Source organism: Bemisia tabaci, chromosome 2, assembly GCF_918797505.1.
Source record: "Bemisia tabaci chromosome 2, PGI_BMITA_v3".
NCBI classification, from domain to species: domain Eukaryota; kingdom Metazoa; phylum Arthropoda; class Insecta; order Hemiptera; family Aleyrodidae; genus Bemisia; species Bemisia tabaci.
In genome coordinates, this window is record NC_092794.1 from 66,077,582 (window position 1) to 66,099,306 (window position 21,725).

At 36.2% G+C, this 21,725-nt stretch overlaps 2 protein-coding genes across 7 annotated transcripts in view; both read left to right on the top strand.

Annotated features, from left to right (window-relative positions):
• Nucleotides 1-13: 13 nt before the first annotated feature.
• On the top strand, nucleotides 14-6,915 carry Snap29 (Synaptosomal-associated protein 29kDa). The gene is made up of 5 exons (XM_019055480.2): nucleotides 14-502; nucleotides 987-1,088; nucleotides 1,828-2,011; nucleotides 3,054-3,200; nucleotides 4,448-6,915. Exons 1-5 carry the CDS (start codon nucleotides 191-193, stop codon nucleotides 4,582-4,584), a joined length of 882 nt encoding a protein of 293 aa, XP_018911025.2. The 5' UTR covers nucleotides 14-190; the 3' UTR covers nucleotides 4,585-6,915.
• Nucleotides 6,916-7,615: 700 nt separating this feature from the next.
• The window catches only part of LOC109039794 (uncharacterized), a 38,520-nt gene continuing 24,410 nt past the window's right edge, over nucleotides 7,616-21,725 (top strand). For 3 of the 6 annotated variants that reach the window (XM_019055455.2, XM_019055458.2, XM_019055459.2), the window contains exons 1-10: nucleotides 7,616-7,750; nucleotides 9,627-9,811; nucleotides 10,141-10,318; nucleotides 11,161-11,320; nucleotides 13,090-13,253; nucleotides 13,892-14,430; nucleotides 15,133-15,301; nucleotides 17,401-18,057; nucleotides 20,831-20,968; nucleotides 21,362-21,619. In XM_019055455.2, coding sequence (XP_018911000.2) covers nucleotides 7,667-7,750; nucleotides 9,627-9,811; nucleotides 10,141-10,318; nucleotides 11,161-11,320; nucleotides 13,090-13,253; nucleotides 13,892-14,430; nucleotides 15,133-15,301; nucleotides 17,401-18,057; nucleotides 20,831-20,968; nucleotides 21,362-21,619 — 2,532 coding nt within the window. In that variant the 5' untranslated portion in view covers nucleotides 7,616-7,666. The remainder of the gene's footprint in view (nucleotides 7,751-9,626; nucleotides 9,812-10,140; nucleotides 10,319-11,160; nucleotides 11,321-13,089; nucleotides 13,254-13,891; nucleotides 14,431-15,132; nucleotides 15,302-17,400; nucleotides 18,058-20,830; nucleotides 20,969-21,361; nucleotides 21,620-21,725) is intronic. The other 3 variants (XM_019055456.2, XM_019055457.2, XM_019055460.2) reach the window with 3 other exon arrangements.

A 21,725-nucleotide genomic window follows, 5' to 3' on the forward strand; every position in this document is an offset into this window, starting at 1 on the left:
ATTTCTTTTTGTTTTATGGAATTCCCATACCCATTGCCCAGTCGGGAGTACATACTGGAATTTATCAATTATCAGTCAGTCCTTTTCGCGATCTCTCTCTCTCGTTCAAAGTAACAAGTCTAATCAGTTGTTCTAAAGGTCTCTGTTGAAAATATTTCTCTCTCATAGTGTCGGAAGTGCAAGACGAAAAATGTCCAGTTACCTCAGCAGTGGTAAAGGTGGAATATTCTCTGTCGAAGATGATGTGGACGATGAGACGTTTTTAGCAGGCTCCAGAACAGGTAACACAGGATTTCAATCCTCTGATGCGTATTCAAGCAAGCCCTCATATCCTGTCAATGGATCCTCATCTTTCCAATACAATGGTATGTCAGCAGAACAAGAGAGAATCCAAGCACTGTTGCAAAAGAAAGCGGAGGTAGAAAGACGCACTTTGGAATCTTCAGCGAAATCCTTGAGTCTTCTCCGTGAAACTGAACAAGTTGGCACAGAAACAGCCGAGGTAAGATCTGAATTCTCTCTCACAGTTCATGGCTTTTACCTCGTAGTGGGGAAGCTGGTTGAAACTTCTCAGGGCACCTGAACTTAGCCCTGGGCGTAAACTACCGAATTTCGCAGCAAATATTGAACGCCTTGATTTATCTTAATGGCAGAGAAATTGGAGCTTGTCACTAAGCAACTACACCAAGTTTCTGGCAAAAATTTCTTCGCTAAATTGTCAATGTTTCATTATGTAATGCTTCAAGGGGTGGATGTCTATGGGTGTCTCCACCTTCATTAACCCTGTGATGTCATTCAAATTTTCTCTAACTCTATTGGATTGAAACCTGGCTTTATGCTTGTAATTTAAACAGTTTTCCATTCTTTATTTCCCATAAAAATTCAATCAAGTACCACTAGTAATAAAGGCTATCAATTTTTGGATCGCCTCATGTCGAAAACATATAAGAATGAATTTTTAATTTTCAATCGTATTCTACTTTTAGGAGCTGCTACGACAACGGGAACAGCTGGAGCTCACAGAGAGGAGGATAGATGATATAAATAACACTCTACGTTTTAGTCAAAAACATATTAATGGAATCAAAGTAAGATTATCAACAAGAAAAATCAACTTCATATTTCTGTCTCATTCATGGAGTTACTAACAAACTGCTTGGGACAGGACCTGTAAGCAAAGAGCACAAAGGTCAACTTTGAAGTGCTCGATGATTGGGCCTCTGCTGATCGTATAAGTTCGGAAAGGACCCCATGACATGAGGGGCCCAGTTGATTTGAACAAAGCAGAACATTTTGAAATTCTTTATTTTGATAGTATCTCTCTTTTTTAAAAATAGATATTTTCGGTGACAAAATTTCACATATCGACGGTGTAAGTGGGCAATCACATAACTCGGTTTGCGATGTTGCAGATTACCTGTCATACTTTATTTTTTAACGGAAAACTACTCAATGACAATTCTCTAAAACTGCCCTGATTTTTCTTCTCTGTGCGAAGAAAATTCTGCATAAACTTCAAGGAATGATGTCAATTTGTTCTCCTTTAAAAAAAACAAAATAGAGGCGGAGATTTTCAGACACTGCAAACGAGTTATGTGATTGCCGACTTACAGCGTCAATATGTAGTTCTATGTGTCTGACATAAATTAATTTTCATTATTTTGTTTTCAGAGCTCATTCTTTGTCTCACCACATTTAATATTGTTCAAACTTCATTCTTTGCTTCAACTCTTAAGTCATTTGGGTCACTTCAATTTTTGTCTATAGCAATGTCCAATGCTTATTGTACCTAGGTACCAGCATGATTTATTTTTTATCTTTTTGCAGAGTGTGTTCGGGAGTTTAAAAAATTATATTAAAGGTAACAAAAATGATCCAAAAATGAATCCGACTTCAGCAATCGGAAAAGTACCGGAACTAACAGAAGATGCAGATACTGCAGCCTCTCGCAGTAGCCTTCGAGCGTATGTTCAGCAGGATCAAACCATCACAAAACCTGAAAATCATCCAGGTCTGTATCTCTAATGTAAAGCACCAGAAATCACTCTTGGTTTCCAAGCCCTATTTAAACTGTAATATGATACTGCAATAAAAGTTTTGAATTACATCTGTATTACACATGACGTTAAGAAAAAATTAGCTCTGTACAAATCAGAAAGCACATTATTTATTAAAAGTTTCTTCTTATCTTTTCCATCAATTCAATCTTATGCATGCTAGGGTTTTTTGAACCAAAACCTTGTTTTGTTGCTTTCCAGAAAAATTTTGCAACTTTTAGTCCCCTTGTCCTCAAGGCGCATTACTAACTCTGCATGATGCCTTCCTTAAAAATCGTAGAACATTTTTACTTTGAGTTTCTATTAAAAAAATGTTTTCAAATTTAATATTTCAGGACAAAATGTCTGAACATGAAACAAAAATCTGCGAGTATACATTTAAGTTAGTTTTCTGCATCTAATCTCAACTAAACTTGTTTTACGTATCTAGTAGCTCTCTCTGTACCCATCAACCCTAACCAATACTTCAGTGTCCATCCTATTCCAGATAAGATAGTGGTAAATTTTCATTGCGTTCTCAAAAGAATGAGTTGCCTCAAGTATCTTTTTTTCATCATATAGTCAATTCGGCGCATGGATGTTGACCAAAAAGCTTAAGCAAAAGAGATTTTCAACTATTAAAAAAAGAAAATAAAGAATGTCGAAACTAAAAATCTCAGACTCATAAAGTTAAATTAAAATTTCCGACGGTTTTAGGGGCTCCCCGGCCCCGTCTTCAAGACTAAATTCCGACAAAATTTATCCAGTCAGATCCATTGATCCAGTCGGAATTTTGCCTTGAAGGAGGGACCAGGGAGCCCGGAAACGCATCGGCAATTTTAATTTGATTTTGTGAGTTGGAGTTTTTTAGTTTCGACTTTCATTATTTTCATTATTTAGCTCACAGTTTGTTACCTCGATTTCCCGTTGTTTTGTTTTGTTTAGTTTTTGTTACTTTCGGTTTATTTCAACTATTTGTTTGCGACAATTTGAAGGACTGACTTCTTCCGTTTTCAGGTTTACGCATTCGAGGGTTGTATAGTGATGAAGTTGAAGATGACCCATGGCAGCGTAAAGTCCAAGCTCAGAAAGCAGATGTCAATGTGGAAGCAATTTTAGATAGTAATCTGGATGAAATGGCGTCATCCATTTCTCGGCTGAAAGGTATGTAGCCTACCATCCATTGGTAGATCTCTTGGGTTTGGGAACAAGAGCTCAAAGATGCCTTTGCTGTTTCTGCCAGAGAATATAATACATGAAGCAGGGATGAGCTGAAACAAAATTAGGTGAATTAAGCGACTGACTTTGACATCTACAACTATGAATGGTTGTGGTAATATTGATGAAAAGTGTTCGAAACTCACAAGCGCCAACAGGCCAAATGTGCCTAAGAAATCGGTCATGGGGCCTAAAAAATGATGGCTCTGCGCCAACAAGGCCCCTAAAAATTGCCCCTCCCTCCTCCTCCCAGCAAAAAATCCTAATTTTTCGAAATTTCTCCCAAGTTACATCTGTAACATCTTGCGTCTAACTTTTCACTGAATGTGCTGTGATATTTAGGCAAAAAGTCAATTTGGCCCCTAAAAAATCTTCAATGGCCCCTAAAACTCGAGCTTGATGAGCCATATGGCTCCGGAAACTCAAAGATGAGTTTCCAACACTGTTGATGAATTCCAACTTTCGAACCTCCTTCTTGTTAGCTCACTCAGTTTTGCTTTGCTCTGGTTTTGTCTATGTAAAGAATAAATTGGTTTTCCGGAATTTTTACTCTCAACCTCGGCCAAAGAAAAATCTGGTAAATCGGAAAGAATTTTATGCATTCGTGTCTTGTTATCGACCAATACCCCCACTGATCAATAATGATAAAAAACACAACAGCAGAGTGCCCATGGTGATGGTTTAGAGTTTTGCTCAAATGGTCGCTCCTTCTCACACAGCTGATAAGCTAACTACTCAAGTAATCCTTGGTGCAATATCATCAGTTAAAATGACCTGCTAAGCGCAAGTACGCTCTATAATTGTTACAGGTGGGAATGTAAAAGAATTACAGCTGCTATTGTTAATTACTGGTTTAGTTGCTGATAGCGCTAGAGGACTGTGGAGTTTTTATGCACTGAGATAGGGAAATTTCCTAGGTAAATTTTGTTATTTGAGCTGCAATTCTGTCATTGCACTGCAAGAATATCGAAATATCTGGTAGAACAAAATTCAATAACTTGCACAGAATTTTCGTTGTTTCGTAGGCAAATGACATGGACCTTTAAATCAATCTGCTGAGTTTAGCAGCTGAAAAATCAAACTTTTACAATAAGTTTTATTTTTGTTAACGATAAACATAGAAATGTTAACAGGTTCAATTGTGATGAGTATTAAGTAAAGGGTTTCTGAAATAATTATTTCTCTGATTTCAGGTTTAGCTTTGGATTTAGGTGATGAAATTGAACAACAAAATGACCTGATAGACAACATAATGGTGAAAACAGACAAGGCTGATTTCAGCATAAATCGTCAACAAAAAGAGATCAATAGACTTTTGAAGAAAAAGTAAACATATATCTTCATTCCATGTGTACCTACTCAAAAATCGATTTTTAAACTATTTAATTTTTGTTTTTCATGTTATATTTTTATTTGATGTTTTGTATTGTACTCTCCCTCTTGCTCATATGCAAGAAGAGCGGAAGAATTCAAGAGTGCCCTAGGAGCATGATAGCTCAAAAAGGTCAGAGTCAGTATGGAGGTGACCTTTTAAATATTAATATTCAGCATTAATCTTGGATGTTATACATGTTTCAATCCTAAAATTTTCTTCAAGTTATATGTGTTCTCTACAAAGTGATGTTGGTATCGTCAGTATTGAGCTAGGGTGGAAATTAGCATCACAGATTTTTTGGACAATCATTAAAGGGAATGGAGGTATGAATTGTGATCTCAACCTTACAAAGCCTTAGAAAAAAGCCGGTCTTTGAGCTATTTGAATATTATTATAAAAGAATAACATAAAAACAGCATTATAAAGCTGAAGGGGACAATATGAGCATTGAGATAGATTTTCCTGCTTGTGCAGAGCCTCCTGAAGCTAATTTGTATTAAGCTCATATCCATGAAAAAGATCAGAAAGAAGTGAGCATTAAAGTCTTGCCGCTCTGGCTCCAACTTTTGAATTGAATGGTTCCGTAAATATGCCAGAGAATTTCTTTTACTTCTGTTGCCTCTTACCGTCAAATTATGTTTTCTTCGATTTTAATGATGGAATATCTCACTGTTTGCATGTACCTACAGTTATAAAAAACCTAATATGATGTGTAATTCCAAAATCTAGATCACATTCATTTGAGAATATTTTTAGTATTTTCATTAATCAGAAAACATACTCAAGGTCACTTTCTCTTACTTTTTTAAACCTCTTCTGATGAGAAAATGCACTGAGGCCTAATTTTTCATACTCTTTGAACAATTTCTTAGTCAATTCAGTTAAAATCTAATACCACATGAATCTTTGTTACTTTTGCAACATGCCATGTGTATTTTCTACTTTTTTAAACCAACTTTTTTAAATTACAGCTTTTGAATTTTGACTTCCTTTTACTTTCCTCTCTATTGAGTTGATAGAAGTATTTTAACTCTCTCTTATAGTTCATTGAAATGTTAGTTTTTTGTGCCCCAGGTAAGTAGAATCGTAAAAGTAAGAACACAACCATTTACTTAAATGAAAAGTTGGACATTATTTACTATTGAGGCGATTCAATCCTAACATGAGATGCTGTGATTTTAATAGAACGAAAATGAATCCATGGATGAATCTAATGTAACTATGCAGAGAAACTCTTTCAATGATAGATGTTTTTTAGTTTAATAACATTCAGTAATAGGGTCTTGTCGTTATCACTTGTCAGGAAAATACTTTTCTATTTACTGCCTTGCGAAAAGCGAGTAATGTACTGATGTGTCTTCCTGCAACGAGCAGGCTCTAGAATTATCTCCCACGTTACTCTTCATGGCAATTAAGAATATCTCATTGATCAAGTCTAATTCCCTCTCTGTTATTAAGCCAAAATTTTACCCAATTTAAACCAGCTCGAGCTTGAGCCAAAATGTATAGTTTGCTAATTTTTAGAGATAGCAGATTATATTTTAAATTTTGATAGTAACCATACTATAGAAAAAGAAGTGAAAGTGGTAGATGAACTGTCGCAATTTTTAAAATTAGCAAACTGATTTGACCCAAGCTCTCTTACTCTATGTTACATCCTCTCGAAGTGCAGGGTTCAACATAATATCTGGCGCCTTAAATCAAATTATTGGCACCCAAATTCTTCATTACAATATTCTTTTCTGTTTGGTTAGGTCACTTTAAAGTTCTTGAAAGGTCGTGAGTGATCACCCATTGTTCAGTCAGGAAAGAGCTTAAGCTTAGTGAAGTTTTAGAGGACTGGCTGGCTCTTATCCTTCCTTTTTATCTTTTCCCCCTTCCTTTCCTGCTCTCAGTTTTCTTTTACTTTTTTCCATTTTCCTGTAATTTTCCATTCTCTTATCTTTTATTTTTCACCTCTCTAATCTTTGTGTTGTTCCATTTGCCTACTGCTACCGCTCCATGATTGTAGGTCTTAATCTGCTTATTATTCTTCGCCCATGGAGTATGGCCTCTAACTGAAGAATTTTATTACTTTTGGCTACTCCCTTATCAATATGTTAGGAGCTTAGACACATGAAACTAGATTGGCAAAGTCCACCTGATTTCTCAATTTGCTCAACTAAAATTCACTTTTTTCTAATTTTTTATGGCCTCTCCTGTGGTTAATGTATGTATGTACTCCCATTCTGAGTTGTTTTACCCCTTTCAAATTTTATGGCATTAAATATAAAATTATACCCATCATATTTTGTTTTTTCCTACCCTCTTAACCTATCAATTGCTGTAAGAATAAGCTTTTTTTAGGCAACATTGATAAGGAAGTGAATCGGTTTTATTTTAAGATCTAATACACAGCAGCTCTGTGACATTTCAGCCCTCATGATTCTTGAGGACAGGAGAGAATGTATGAATGTATGAAGAAGAGAAATGGGAGTTCTGCCTTGTATGAATGGTACGAGGAAAGGGTAGAAACTAACTTAAGCAAGCAGATAGGAACCAAAGCCCCAGTTAGAGAAAGAATGAGACGGAAGTAGTTTTAATATTAGCCATTCCTACATTTTCTCCTGTCCAAAATTAAACTTGAGAAAAATATTTAATTTCTGAAATAAGTGGTTTTTCATCGAAGGATAAAATTAATAAGAATAAAGCATTGGCTGTTGTAATAAATGTTTGAAATATTTATGAATTTCTTGGAGAAAACTCCCATAACTAAACTGCCGGATCGGATTTGGAACTCTCTTTGTCCTTTTTTGGGTGAAAATACCACCTTGTCTTCTACAGCCTATCTTAGCAAATTTCAGCGTACACTTTACATTCAATTTTGCAGGAATGTACGTGTTGTATCGAAACACTAGCTTTCAAAATTTCGCGGGATTGTTTTTCCCTCCTTGTGAGAACTCAATAACCAATCGCAAGCTGTCATTTCAATAAAAACATGGCGGTGGATGTAGGCTGATCTTTGTTTACAAACTAATGTTTGTATGTATTATCAGCAATGGAAGACCGTGCAGGAGACGGGAATATTGTCAAACTTTTTGTAAATATCAAATTCTATCTCAGTGGAACCGTCGATGAAGAAGTAAGTGAGCTTTTTTTTTACTCATCATGAAATTTCACTTTGTTTTATGAGTTTCGGGGCTTCTTACGACTCAGCCGCTCCTCCTAACCTCTATACCCACTTTTGCTAAGGGTACATATTACTGTTATTATATTAATCATAGTTTGCAAACTGCCAAGGAATTTCTGCAAAGACGTATCATGTGATCGCAATCACCCAATCATATCGAACAAATGCCAGATTCTCCTGATGAACCTCGCCTGCAAATGAGAAACAGACCCGAAGAACTCATGTATCCACGAAGGCATGTAATCAAGTGATGTCTACGCAGAATAAGTTTGCGCACATTTAGACTGTGACAGAAGATCACCTATCTTGATTCTTGCATCTATTTTCAATACCAAACTGATGTCAGATGAACTTCTGAAGCAATCTAACAGTGTACAAACTTATTTGGTGTGGACTCTACTTTTAACTTAGGAGAAGCATGATCATGTAGGTATGTATGCAGGAAAATTGAGGTGTTGTACCCACGCTGTATGTCACATCATGCAATTTCGTCACGGAGTCTAAATCTTTTAATTATTTTGGGATCGAGGAAAGATACAATTGAAGTTGTAGAAATTCTGAATCTTGGAGGTTACAGCCATAAGTTGGTGAGGGTCAGTCAAATACATAGCTGTATTGATCAGGTATCAGCTCCTCTCTGAAAAGATGTACATTTTGTGTATAATCAAAAGGGCTGGCTGTGACTGCAAAAGTAAGGAAAGCACCACCTAATCAGTGCTTACATTGGCCTATTTTAGTTGTTTTTTTTTTTTTCTGCGTGAAGGAAACGGATCGGTAGAAAATTACTCTTAATATCAACTAGACCACCAGATTTTTCCCTGGTATTCCTGTATATGTGAGGTGCGTTTGTAATTGACATTGGGCCTCAACGGTAATTATCTGGTGAAACGTTGCGAGTATGACGTTTGTTCTTGAACCTCCGCTAAGACAACAATTTTTACTCGGTGACTGTCCTAGTGGTTCAATGCTCATTGCAATGGCTCAATGCCTCTTGCGGCTGGTGAATGGAACATTGAGCGTCGAGGAGGTAAACGAAGTCACTCGACAGAAGTTAGGCCTTAGTTGGACAACGGGTAACTCTGCGGGTAATTGAGTGAAATAATCTCCATTGTCTATTACAAATCGACAGTGTAAGTCAGCAATCACATAACTCGTTTGCGGTTTCTGAAAATTTCCGACTCTTCGTTATTTTTTTAAAGGAGAACAAATTGACATCATTCCTTGAAGTTTTTGCAAGATTATCTTCGCACAGAGAAGAAAAATCACGGCAGTTTTAAAGAATTGTTGTTGAGTAGTTTTCCGTTTAAAAAATAAAGTATGACAGGAAGTCTGCGACGTCGCATACCGAGTTGTGGGATTGCCGACTTGTACTGTCGAAATGCACCTCTGTCTCACCATGCACGAGCATTTTTCAAACCTTCCACATTTTTAATTTTTGGAACGATCGACGCAATGTCCATAAAATTGGGAGTGAAGTAATGAAGGCCTCTCTGTTTGCTTAAGTTTTCTTTCATCTAAAGTTAGTTCCTTTACTCCATGCTAACCAAGTCAATTGACTCAATAAGTAAGGTGGAATACCTGCAATCTTTAGTATTGCATTTACTTTCAATCAGTATGTATTTTGATGGCGGCTTGTCTACAATCACACTCAGGAAGTCGGTCAACTTTTTAGACATGGTCTCTAGACCAGGTAGTTTGTCAGATTCCATGAGAATTGCTTTTTGCATTTTTATCTTCTTCCTTTGATCTATCATAGTGAAAAGTTTCAACTCACGGAAAGTTACTGCTAATATTTCTCTGATTGATTCTGTTTGGTTTCGTTTTACAGGTTAAAAAAGCTTTGCAAGATGGAGGTGCTGAACCACTCACGTATATGTCAGACTTTGTCACCCATATTATACTGGGATTGGATCCATCAGAGAACGATATATCTGAGGCAAAGGATCTGTATGATATTCCTGCTGTCCGTCAAGAATGGGTGAAAGAATCCATCCGATGCAAAGAATTACTACCGTATCCTTTAGTCCAACTAGATTATTTTAGCTCTGTTGCATGAACCATTAATCACCATCATTTTTTCTTTAATAGCAGTTACCTGTGTGCTGCTGCATTTTTTCATTCGGAAAGCTGCAGTGTCTCTAAAACTTACTAACAATACCAAAACTTCATTGCAACTTATAGGGTGGTTTTCAAAACAAAATCGTTCCATCTACTCATTTTAAGCTGAAGAATGTCAGATCAGGTTATCTTTCATCAGATTTTCTGCAAAATTTTATATTATGAACATTGTAGGTATTTAATTATCACTTAGCGTTCAATACTTCCTTAACTCATTACCTTAGAACTCAAGCCTTCCGTCCCGCCGAAGATTGTGTTTTCTGGGGTCTGAAATTTTGCTCCTCAGGATTTAAAAAAAGCGATTACAACAAGTTATGGGCAATGGTAAAGTTTAATGGAGGCGATTGCAGTAAGATGCTAGATCTATCAGTGACGCATTTAGTTTGCACTAAACCAGAGGGTGTAAGTTTCTAAATTCATTCAGCTCCTTTCAGATTCCCATGTGTCTAATGTTCTAAGCTAGTACATCATCCAAAGTAATTAGATTGAAAAATGGAAAGGGAAAACTTCCTAGAACTTGTGGCAGATAAGTTGGCAGTTGTTTACTTTCCGTTTGAAAGCGACTGCTGCTGCCATCCAATAGCGATGCAGGATTGACTGAAAGCAACAACAACACCATTCTGCTGTTTTGCGCTGATACTGAAAATCATTGCTTTTCTCTGAGGAGGTGTTGCTAAATTTGTCTGCTGCGTATTTCAGTCAGAAGTAATCAACCGCCAACTCATCTGATGCGTCGAGTTCTACCCATCTAGTTTTACCCCTCTACATTCCTTTTGTACTCAAGAGACGAAAGAATGCGAAAGTGGGATTTCTTAAATTTTCTCTCCCATTTTCAGGTGGATGCAGGTATTTTAAAGTAATTTCTTCTTTGGGAAGAAGCATTGAGAACCTCTTTATTCATTAAATTTTGAAATTTAATTAAATAAATCACGAAATTTAAAAAATAAATCATGAAATAAATAAGGGGCTTGGAGGACAAGTGCAGTTATATGGACAAATATGTGTTTAAATGCAAAAATTACATGGAGCCATATGATGGAAAGAAAGTTCAAACTCACTTTTTGATGCTTTAAAATTAAATTTTAGTTTAGAATTTTTCTTAGAATGTATATTTCATGTCTATTTTAAGATGAAATCATTAATATCTCAATTTTTTCATAAACTACACTCACCTATCCTCGTCTGCCAAGCCCCTCATATCTCCTTAAAACATGAACTTTAATTTTTTCCCTCTTTGTTTCCAGAAAAAATATGATTTTGCCTGTGGTAAAGGCTGTGATCGTGTAAAAATAGTGACTCCTGATTGGATCCAAGATTGTATTAAAGGCAGTACGATCTACAATGAATCCTTATATCATCCACGTTTGTTGAACCTACCTAAGTCTATCCTGAATCGTAAACCAGGTAAGTTTGACACTTATTTTAATTATGTATACATTCGTTGACTTCTCATTCAAATGACTTCAGTCAAGGCTCTCTGCTGTAGAAGGAATTGCCTTTTTTAAATTATGAACTAATTTCATTCTTGTTTATTATAAGAGGTCAGACCTCCTTTTGGGTGAGCTTACTTCTTTTGTCTGTTGGAGCTGACACCTTATCTGTTCGATGAGCAAGCAAATGAAGAGGGTAACCATATCTGAAACAAGGCTTAGCAATTTTAAGATGATAGATTGTAAAGTCATGTAGGTAATCAAAATCAGATTTAATTATCTAGTTCCGCATGCAGATGGGCCAATGAGCAGGCCTATGGGACCCTTTTTTTAAAGAAATGGATTCCCCATGCTATACTGCATATCGACGGTGAAACTACCAAACCACGTATCTCGTTTGCGGTGTTTTAAAATCTACGCTCACATTTTAATTTTTGAAAGTGGACCAAATCAATATCATTCCTTGAAATTTTCACAGAATTTTCTCCGAGCGAAGAGGAAAAATCACAGAAATTTTCAAGACAGGACGTTAAATAGTTTTTCATTTAAAAAATAAAGTATGACAGGAAGTCTGCGACGTCGCAAACCGAGATACGTGGTTTGGTAGTTTCACCGTCGATATGTGTACAAAGTTTGGTTAATTCCTCAATTTTTGAAACCAGCAGACCGTTTGTATTTTTCAGGTAATAGGATACAGATAAGGGATGTATTCATAAGAGTCCTAGGGGTAATCGAGTATTATTCATTTTAAGTCGCCCCCCCCCCCCTTCTGACTGCTTTCACAGTAAAAAGTGGAGAATTTTTTTAGAGTTTTCAGTCTCTGTGCTTGTAAAAATGCCACTTTAATCGCTATCAGCCCGTAAAACGTTCGCAGAATTTTGGTTGACTTCTTCTTCTCAAAACCGATGTATTTTACAGCTTTGCACTTGATATTGGGCCACCAGAAGAGGAGTAAGTTAAATCACTGTGCAATGTACTTTCTCCGCAAAATTTCAGGAGGGAAATGAATTGCACAGCAAGAAGTCTGAAAATGAACCCCTGAACAAGATGTGTGTTAACAATTAACATTTGTCAAATTGGAGAAATAAAAATGGGATCATCTGTATTATGTAACTTTCATTTGATCTGTGTTCAAAATACTTGTAAATATCTTGTTCAGGAGTTGACACCTGAACTTCCTGTTGTGTAAATCTTTTTCTGCATAAGATTTTGTAGAGAAAAAATGTAAAAAATTTTCCTAGTTCCTTGTCTTGTGGCCGATTAAAAAATTTGGACTTGGAATTTGGTCAATGCTTAGTTGTATACCTATCACTTTTTTAAAAAAATATCTCTGAAATTTGTGACTACTGATTCATTTCTAGCAACAGGGTCCAAAACTGAAAATCTTCATTAATCCTTCTCAAAACATTCTCTAATAGTTTTTGAGTTTCATCCTTAGCAGACTTTAGTTCCTATGGAAACAAACTTTGATTTAAATAATTTAACTCCAACTTTAGTCATCCTTAGCAAATATTAAGCAAAATTCAATGAAATTTCTCAATTCATAATCTCAAAACATGATTTTCCAGGATGAGTCCTTCTTCTTATAAGCTTCTCAGTTGGTTCTCTATCAATATTTTAAACAATCAATCAAACAATCAATTTCCTTGAATTTTAAAAAATACACATACCAAATATTTCATTTTAATAATAATAATTTTTTTGTATTCATTTTATTTTTATTTTTTTAAATTTTTTTTCGAGATGAAGGTATTGCAGCGATAACAGGATTTGTTGATGATGAGCCAAATACTGAGTCGACTTCTCAGTCCTCTCTTAGTAATGAGCTTCTGGAAAAGTTGAAGCAACGTATGCCTTGGAATCAACCTGTCTCAACACCCACTACGCCAACAACAGCTGCTGTCCAGGTACTTTTCAAAATTTTCTCCAACAATGTATAGATGGATATCTATTTGACCATGAGCAGACTAACGAGAGCATTACATGAAGCAATCATGGAAAAATAATAGAGTGCAGTTAGGTCCCTTTATTTGGAACATATTGACGGTGAAACTCCTGAAAAACGTATTTCGGTTTGTGACGTTGCAGACTTTCTGTCATACTTTATTTTCATTGTGAAACTACTTAACATCAGTTTTTGAAAATCTCAGTAATTTTTCTTCTCTGTTCAAGGAAAATTTTGAGGAATGATGTTGATTTGTTCTCCTTCAAAAGAACTAAATGGGGATGGAGATTTTAAAACATGGCAAACGAGTTATGTGGTTTGGGAGTTTTGCTGTCGATATACCTATGTTTACTCTGCCAAGGTCAAGCCACACTGACCCTGTGGAGAGAGGGTCTCTGAGCTTGCCCTGGTGATAGGTTTGGTGTGTTTTGATTGGTATTTTAGGAAAATTTGACCATATCATTTATTTTTTAAATAACATGGCCCGAAATTTAGGAAAATGATAGGAATATCAGGTTAAAAGTATTTCTTAAGCTATCTTTTCTGAGTTTCACTCTAAAATTATATTCCTTTATGTGACGCTATCTTGTTTACTTTCAGAGTGCAAATGGGCCTGTTTCCAGCTCCGGACCAGTTTCTCAATCCTCTACAACCGTATCTTCTCAAATACCTCAGATGCTGTCTCAGGCTCGGCCTAATACAACCCCTGTTAGCCAATCAATTCATCAAATACAACAGCAACAACAGCAATTAACTCAACAACAGCAGATACGTATACAGCAGCAGCAAGAACAGCAGCAACATCAGCAGCAACAACAGCAGCAGCAGCAACAACAACAACAACAGCAGCAGCAACAACAACAACAACAACAGCAGCAGCAACAACAACAACAACAACAGCAGCAACAGTTACAACAATCACCTCAGCAACAACAGTCTCCTCAGAAACAGCAACAATTACTACAATCATCCCAGCAACAGCAATTACAGCAGTTACCACAACAACTGCAGCAAGTATCACAACAACAGCAGCTTCAGCTGCAACAGCAGCAACAGCTACAATTACAGCAACAGCAGTTGCAGCAGTCCCCACAGCAACTCACTCAACAGCAACAGCTTCAGTTACAACAGCATCGAAGGTGAGCTTCTAATGTGTTAAAGATTCAATGTTTGGCGAAAGTATCGAGCATTCTCTCAGAGATAAAGAAACCTTTTGACAGCGTGATTTGTGGGTCGTTTTTAGTCTCTGTGCAAAAATGTGAAGGATGCGAAAATGGGTTTTGAAATTGGGAAAGCCACAAAGAGTGGTTTAAAAAAAAGAAGGCTGGTGTGTGCTGCTTAGGAAATGGTGCTTTTTGTATTGTACAAAATTGTGACTGACTGTAAATAAAGATGCACAAATAAAAGAAGAAGAAGACAACATAGAAGTCATTTTTCAATATAACTTTTATGGAGGAAGGGTTTTTAAAATGGGATGGCCCTGTTTAATTAATAACAAGGCTAAGAACACTCTGCATCCCTGTACCGCTTTAGACATAGAATTCTTGATCTTACCTATGTGTTTAGAAAACAAGCTAAGTTGCTTGTTTGAAGAAATATGTATTCCATGTCATTTCATTTGGCCATTTAATCCTCTGCCCCAGAATTTCATGGACTTTTTTCTACATGCTCTATTAATAATAGACATAAGTTGTTGTTATTAGCTATCAGTTAGCACAAAACACCAATTCACCCATGATTTTATTTTTAGAAGTTTTGTAGGAGATAAGTAAAACTATCCCTTCCCGATTATATAACTGAATTTTCTTCTGTGTCAAGCATTTTCTTTTTCCAATTCTCAGGATGCAGCAAATTCAACATTTATCTCCTCAGCAACAGCAACTGGTCCTGCAACAGCCACAGACAGCTGTGCAGCAACAACTGTTACAGCAACGCATCCTCCTTCAACACCAGCAGCAACAACGATTTGCTGCTGTTCCAGCTCAATGGCGACCCCAAGGGACAAATATGGTAAGAGCTTGTGCTTTTCTTTTGCATAGTGGTCTTATTTTCAAGGTCTGCATCATGCCTTGCTCATCGTGACTCAGTGCATTTAATTATCTGGGTTGATTTTCCGTAACATCAATTCTCAATTTTTTTTGCTGCTGTATCATTCATTTTTGGAAACTTGGTTATTAATTTTATAGAATATATGAATATAATCAGCCAACTTCCAAACAATTTCTCAACCTTTAAACAAAGTTTGGGTGAATGTTCATTTTTTTTGTTTGTATATATGGGCGTCACTTTGAAGGAACGTGGATTGAACATGACGCTATGAAACAGAATTTTAATCTTAGCATCCTACAATTGTTCCAAAACCCTGTGACTTATGGATTTTTTCAAGAAGTTTTTCTCCCTGTGACTTTAACAGGATCACTCTATGTAATTAGTTCAAGGATGTTAATAATTTCACAAAAGTAAGCCTCTCCAGCCTCACTCCTTAACTCAGGCTTTTGCCCTTGTCCTGTAGCTGCTGTGAATTGTTGGTGCAGGATTCATGATCTGGTGCTCAGCTCCATTTGTAGCCCATAGTCCATGTACGAAAAATCCTGTGAGTGGACTCGGATAAGTCTGCCAAGTTTCAGTGGAAATGCTTTATGTGGCAAGCATGACATCATCCTAAAGTGATGAGATTGCTCTCTCGTGTCATGCATCACCTGGTCTCATAGCTCATTCTCATAAGCTCATCAGCGGTTTAGTTTGACTTGGGGCTCAATGGGGATACCGCACATTAACGCACTCAAACGGATGAGAATGCATGCTGTCTCATCTGTCTTGGAACGCTTGCATCCATGAAACTGGCAGCTAACTTGACTCAACATCCCTGTTTAATCATAAATTTGAACGTATTGATTGTTTAATTGAAGTATGATGTTCAAAACAAACATCAACCTCTGGGCACCACTAGAACTGATGGCCAAACTTCATTGAAGCAATGGTTCATAGAAAGCTGAGGAGCACGCGTTCCTCGAACTGTCCAATACATGTCTCTCAACTAGTTTATTGGAAGGCAAAATGCACTAACGAGATTGAAAGTAGATGATACCTTTCAAACCTTTCTCCAAACTTTGAAAATTCCAAGTCTGTGAGGCTACAATTATTTAATTTTGATCCTGAAAATTGTCAACAGCAACTTTTTCTACTAATTAAGACATAAGTATGGTTTGATATGAGATACAATGTATTCTGAGGTTTTAATCATATGACATCGCCAAACAGCATTTTTCAATCCTTTTTCCTCTCCAAAAAGGGCACTTTTTAGGCATGTCCTTTCTATAAAAATAGTACATTTCACATGCAGAAACAGTATTAGGTTTTTTTCTGAAAAATTTCTTTATTTTTCTGCTCTGAATATACGATGAACTTCTAAATTAATTACCACATTTTTTTGCAACTGTATATTGCTCTTCCCCCCCCCTCCAATTTTGTCCTTTGGATTCCTTGAAAACTTCTTAAATTTTAATATGTACCTTTAGAGGGCATTTAAGCCTATTATATCACCAATAGTTCTGCAGGGCCAATGTATTGTTCTTAATTATCCCCTAAAATCTTTTTTGAGTCATTAAAGCCTTCTAGCCTTACACTCTAAAATCATAGACACAGTATCTCCCTTCCTTGGTGCAGTTAGACTAACTTTTTTTCCATTACTGCTCCTGTACTTAGCCATTTTTTTATTCTTCTATTCTCACTTTTTTTCTCAGTTTTTAATCTATAAATATTGTTGATAAGTTAACAGGATGAAGCCATCTTCAAGACTGATTTTTGGAGATTAATTTTCAATCAAAAATCAGTCTAAGTATATTTGATCAAGGTATAAAGTCATTTACCACCAATCCGTACCCAAAATTGGACAGAATATAGTAGTGGTCAGCAAGTTCATCAACAACAGCCGCTATTTTTTCATGCGGGCTTTAATTTTGTCGAATCTTTATTTTTTAAATTTAAGACTATTATCTCCGGGCAACAGTTTGTGTGCCCTAGATGTTCATGTATGTAAGCTTTGGTAAAATTGAATGGTGTCAACTAAAAAATTTTCATTCCATGTTGCTTGATATTTATCTTTCTAGCAGCAGCAACAGCAGCCACCCCAACAACAACAACAGCAACCAGAACAGCAGCAACAAGAACAACTACAACAGCAACAGCACCAACAACAACAGCACCAACAACAACAACAACAGCAGCAACAACAAGCATCACAGCATAAACTAGTTCAACAACAATTTGTTTTGCGTAATGATGGCCAGCTCTTGCCACAAACTCAAAATGTCATCCAACAACAGCAACAACAACAACAGCAAACACAGGTCCAGCAACAAAATCAGCAGCAACCACAGCAGCAGCAATTCTCTAGTGTTTCTCAGACTTCAAGCACTGTTGTCACATCTCAGCAACAATTAAGCTGGCAACAACAGCAATTATCTCGTGTTCAACAGTTGCAACTGCAGCAACAGCAACTACAGCAACCGCAGCAAAATTTACAGCAGCAGCAACAACAAACATTGCAACCACAGCAGCAGTTGCAACAGCCTCAGCAACAATTGCAAGCTCAGTTACAACAGCCACAGCAACAATTGCAACAGCAACCACCACAACAGTTGCAACAGTTACAGCAACTACAGCAGCCACAACAGCAATCACAACAGCAACAAGCACAGTCAGTTTTACAGATTGGACCCTCAAACATTCGACAAGTTACATGGAGTCAGCAACCAAACAACCCGGTATTGTGGAATATTTAACCCTAAGCACGAATTCAGCATGGTATTTTCTCTCTCTTTTCAAACCAGTAAATTCTAGTTTTTCTCTTTAGTACTTGCTTGTTATTTTTTGGTGTTCGGTATCTTTGAGAAAAGGTTTTCCTGCAGTAAGTGTTCAACTGGAAATGTTACACAGATCTAGTTTCCTTTTCCTTGACCCCAAGATCAAGGAAAAAATGTACCTTTTGAACAGTGAACAATCCTCAACTATGCCTAGTCTGATATCAGAATTTAATGGCTTGTAAACAGTCAAGTTTTTGGGGAAAAATTCCAGAATTCCTGTATCCTCTTTTTCCCTTCTGGAACTCATGAGCAGTATTGTGTTGGTAGCAACTAATTAACACATTAATACTCAAAATAATACTTGATGATTTCTTGTCAAAAAATCTTTTGAGATTTTTACATTTACCGTAAGAAACAAAGAACTTGCATGAATTTAGCTAAAGTTGGAAAGTACTTGGTTTCGCATTATTTTCTGCTTTTGCAGCTTCAATTTCAAACACATTTTATTTTTCTTAAATGTGTGCGACTTAAACTGTGTTAACTGATGGTACCAAAATAATTTCTATTACAGAGAAAACAACAATAGTATTCTTGCCTAGCTCAAAGCAGAACACATTTCTTAAAGGATCTCTTAGCATAATAAGTGACACTGGAAGTGTCATGCCAGAGGAGGGGATTCGTTCAAACTTAAAACATGTGCCTCTTCAATTAATGATTTTAGGATATATGTTGAGGAGGTGCCCTCTAATGGATTAAATATTGTGTACTGTGTGGCATGAGAATTTAAAGGCAATTTTTTGCTGTGGACATTGATAATGTGATCTGAAGACATCAAATAGGATTTAAATATTGTTGCACGTGCACATTCATGCCAAAGTGCTCCTCTTGGTTAACGGCTAGTGTGTTTCACAGCTTATAATGCTGTGATGAGTGGATTTCCTCACTTTGCATGTTTCCTCTGTCTCTCAGTTTGATCTGAAATTTTTCGACAAACTTTTTTTCCCTTGTGGATTTTGCAGCACCATTGATACAGGTTTGTCGGTGCCTCCTGAGTTGCACCAATCATTAAATTCAACAAAATGAGAAATATATTGTTTTTGATATAAAACATTTTCACAACTTTGTCAGTATGCCAAAAATTAATCATTGTTTGAAATCTAGGATTACTCGTAAAATGGTCTAAAAAAGCTTAGCAACTGCCGTCTGTGTCCAGTGAGTGCAAAACTTTAGGATAGTCACAGTGGTGGTTTGTACTTCAAGGCAAGAAGCAGTCTATCGTAATGCACTAGTTATTACTAGTGCAGGAATGGATCTTTGAAAGATGTCTTTGTTTTGTAAAATCTTTTAATATGCCAAACCAAATCAAATCACTTCTGTGTCTTTCTTTCTTTCATACATTCCTGCCTCTGAAACAAAGCAATCTTTACATCTAAGTCAGAGTGATATCATCATCCTTTTACTAACTATGCTTTCAACGAATGAAATATTCTCATTTGGAAGTATATCCTCTCATTCAGCTCCTCATTGCATGTGATACAGAATTAATTGTGCTTATTAAAAATGAAACTCAGTCTCTCTTTTAATCATCAAAAGGCTGAAAATTTGAAATTAATTGAAGTATGTGCACCTAAGCATGATTTTAAATTTTTTACTATGTTCGTTTCCTCTCTTACTGTGGACACTCCTCTCTTACTCTCTTATTTATTGAAATGGAACCTGGTGACACTGACTCGGAGCGGAAAAAAATAGGTTTAAAGTCTCCCTGAGATTCTATGTATGAAACAAACTTCAAGTCGATTTAATATATTAATTACATTTTATTGATGCCGATTTTTTGGCAACACAATACGTTCCTTTAGGTGAGCTCAAAACTATCCGCAACACAATTCTTAGAGAATGTCTTTTGGTTTTCTTTTGCTAAACACTGTTCATTTGTCTTATAATTTATTTAGTTTAACCTAAAGACTGTGAACTAAAACTTTCTTTTTTGCTTGTTAGCCTTTTCTCAACTCCACTGTTTTTTATTATTTTTTAACATCAGCGATTGGAGTTTAATTTTTTCTTTATCTCTCTTGCTTTGTTTTGCTGCAGAATCTCAACCCCCTTTTGTAATCTAGAAACTTGAAAAAAATCACTCATGACAACTTAAGTAACACTGGCAATGTGCGAGTGGAATTGATTATATTTAATTTTGATCCAGTTTGCATGAACAAGTAGTTAACTTACAGTACTATCAAATGTCAAGGTACTTCTCAATTCTTGATGATTGTTACTAAAACCTTCCCGAAATTAGTTGAAAATTTGGTTACTTTTCATTTGAAAAATTAGCATCTAAATCTTGTGTCTCAAATTCATTTATAAAGATGCTTTTTATAGAATGGAAAGCATAACATGCAACATACAAAACTGAAATTTTATATGAATTTTTTTTTTAATTTACGCAAATATAGTGATGAAAATTTTGTAACTGTGGACGATAGAATTTTTACGTGAAAAAGAGCAAAACAGGTGTCCTAACCACGATATTTTAACAGTTTTTTTTCTAGTGTTTTTTCCGTGCAATTTAAGAGTTCTTTAACCCCTTTTTTTAAACAATCAATGCTATTACCATCAAATAATGAAAAATACATCATCGTGTGTAAATCACTTGTAGCCTCTTGTTATCATTTCATCCTCTTCTCTGCTCCTCTCAATATCTTCAACTACTTCAATTGTATGTTTTCTTTTTTGGCAGAATGCCCCTCAGCGCCATTTAATCCATGTTGATGCAAAGGCTCATGCCCAGTTACGGCAAATGGATCCAACTTTAAGGACAATTTTTCTTCAACGAATTAATAAGCAGCAACAAGCCATTTATCAACAGCAGTTGCAGGTAATCAATGGTTATATTTTACAAAGAAGTAAGTCATGTGAGGTTTTCAAGATATGTGTATCGGTTAAAATTTTCACAATGAATGCCTTTACACGTTCAAAAAAAAAATGTCAGGATTCAGCATATTCATAACTATAGTTAAAACTGCAAAAAGTTATGGCCTCCTTACAATCAATCCTCTCGCACAACCCCCCTCTCTCTAAAAAAAAGAGATTTTTTTTAAAAAAATTCTCTCCCCCATCTTCTCCCCTTTTCTTCATTTCCTCATTGAATGTTTTAAGATTTAAAATTGAGGATTTAAATTTTTCCATTTTTCTCGCCACTCACATACCTACATTAAATATGGTTTTTTCCCAGACATCTGAACATTCAATTTTCTGTTTCCGTTTACAGAAGCAACAATTACAGCAGCAACAACAGCAAGTTGGAGGTGGCACTCTAGTCAATGCAGTTGCCCCAGGAAGGCAGACAGTGGCCACAACTGTCATCAGAGGTCAAATTCCCCAAAATCTAACGCCACCGCAGCAGATTCAATGGCTTCAGCAGCAACAGCAACAACAACAGCAGCAACAACAACAGCAACAACAGCAGCAACAACAGCAGCAGCAACAACAAATTGTCATCCAGAATCAGTCTCTCCAAAGGCAGCAGGTAAAGACCAATGTAATATCACAATTTTAAGTTAAGTTTTTCTTCTCGTCATTTTCTAAACACAAATGCATTTTCACAAGTTTGGTCGACTGCTTGTATAACTAAG

Bases quoted from the DNA above. Each gene is read 5' to 3' on its own strand.
- Snap29 (XM_019055480.2), top strand. From the start codon at position 191: ATGTCCAGTTACCTCAGCAGTGGTAAAGGTGGAATATTCTCTGTCGAA. The intron at 503-986 runs GTAAGATCTGAA...TTCTACTTTTAG, and splicing joins TTGGCACAGAAACAGCCGAG to GAGCTGCTACGACAACGGGA. The intron at 1,089-1,827 runs GTAAGATTATCA...ATCTTTTTGCAG, and splicing joins AACATATTAATGGAATCAAA to AGTGTGTTCGGGAGTTTAAA.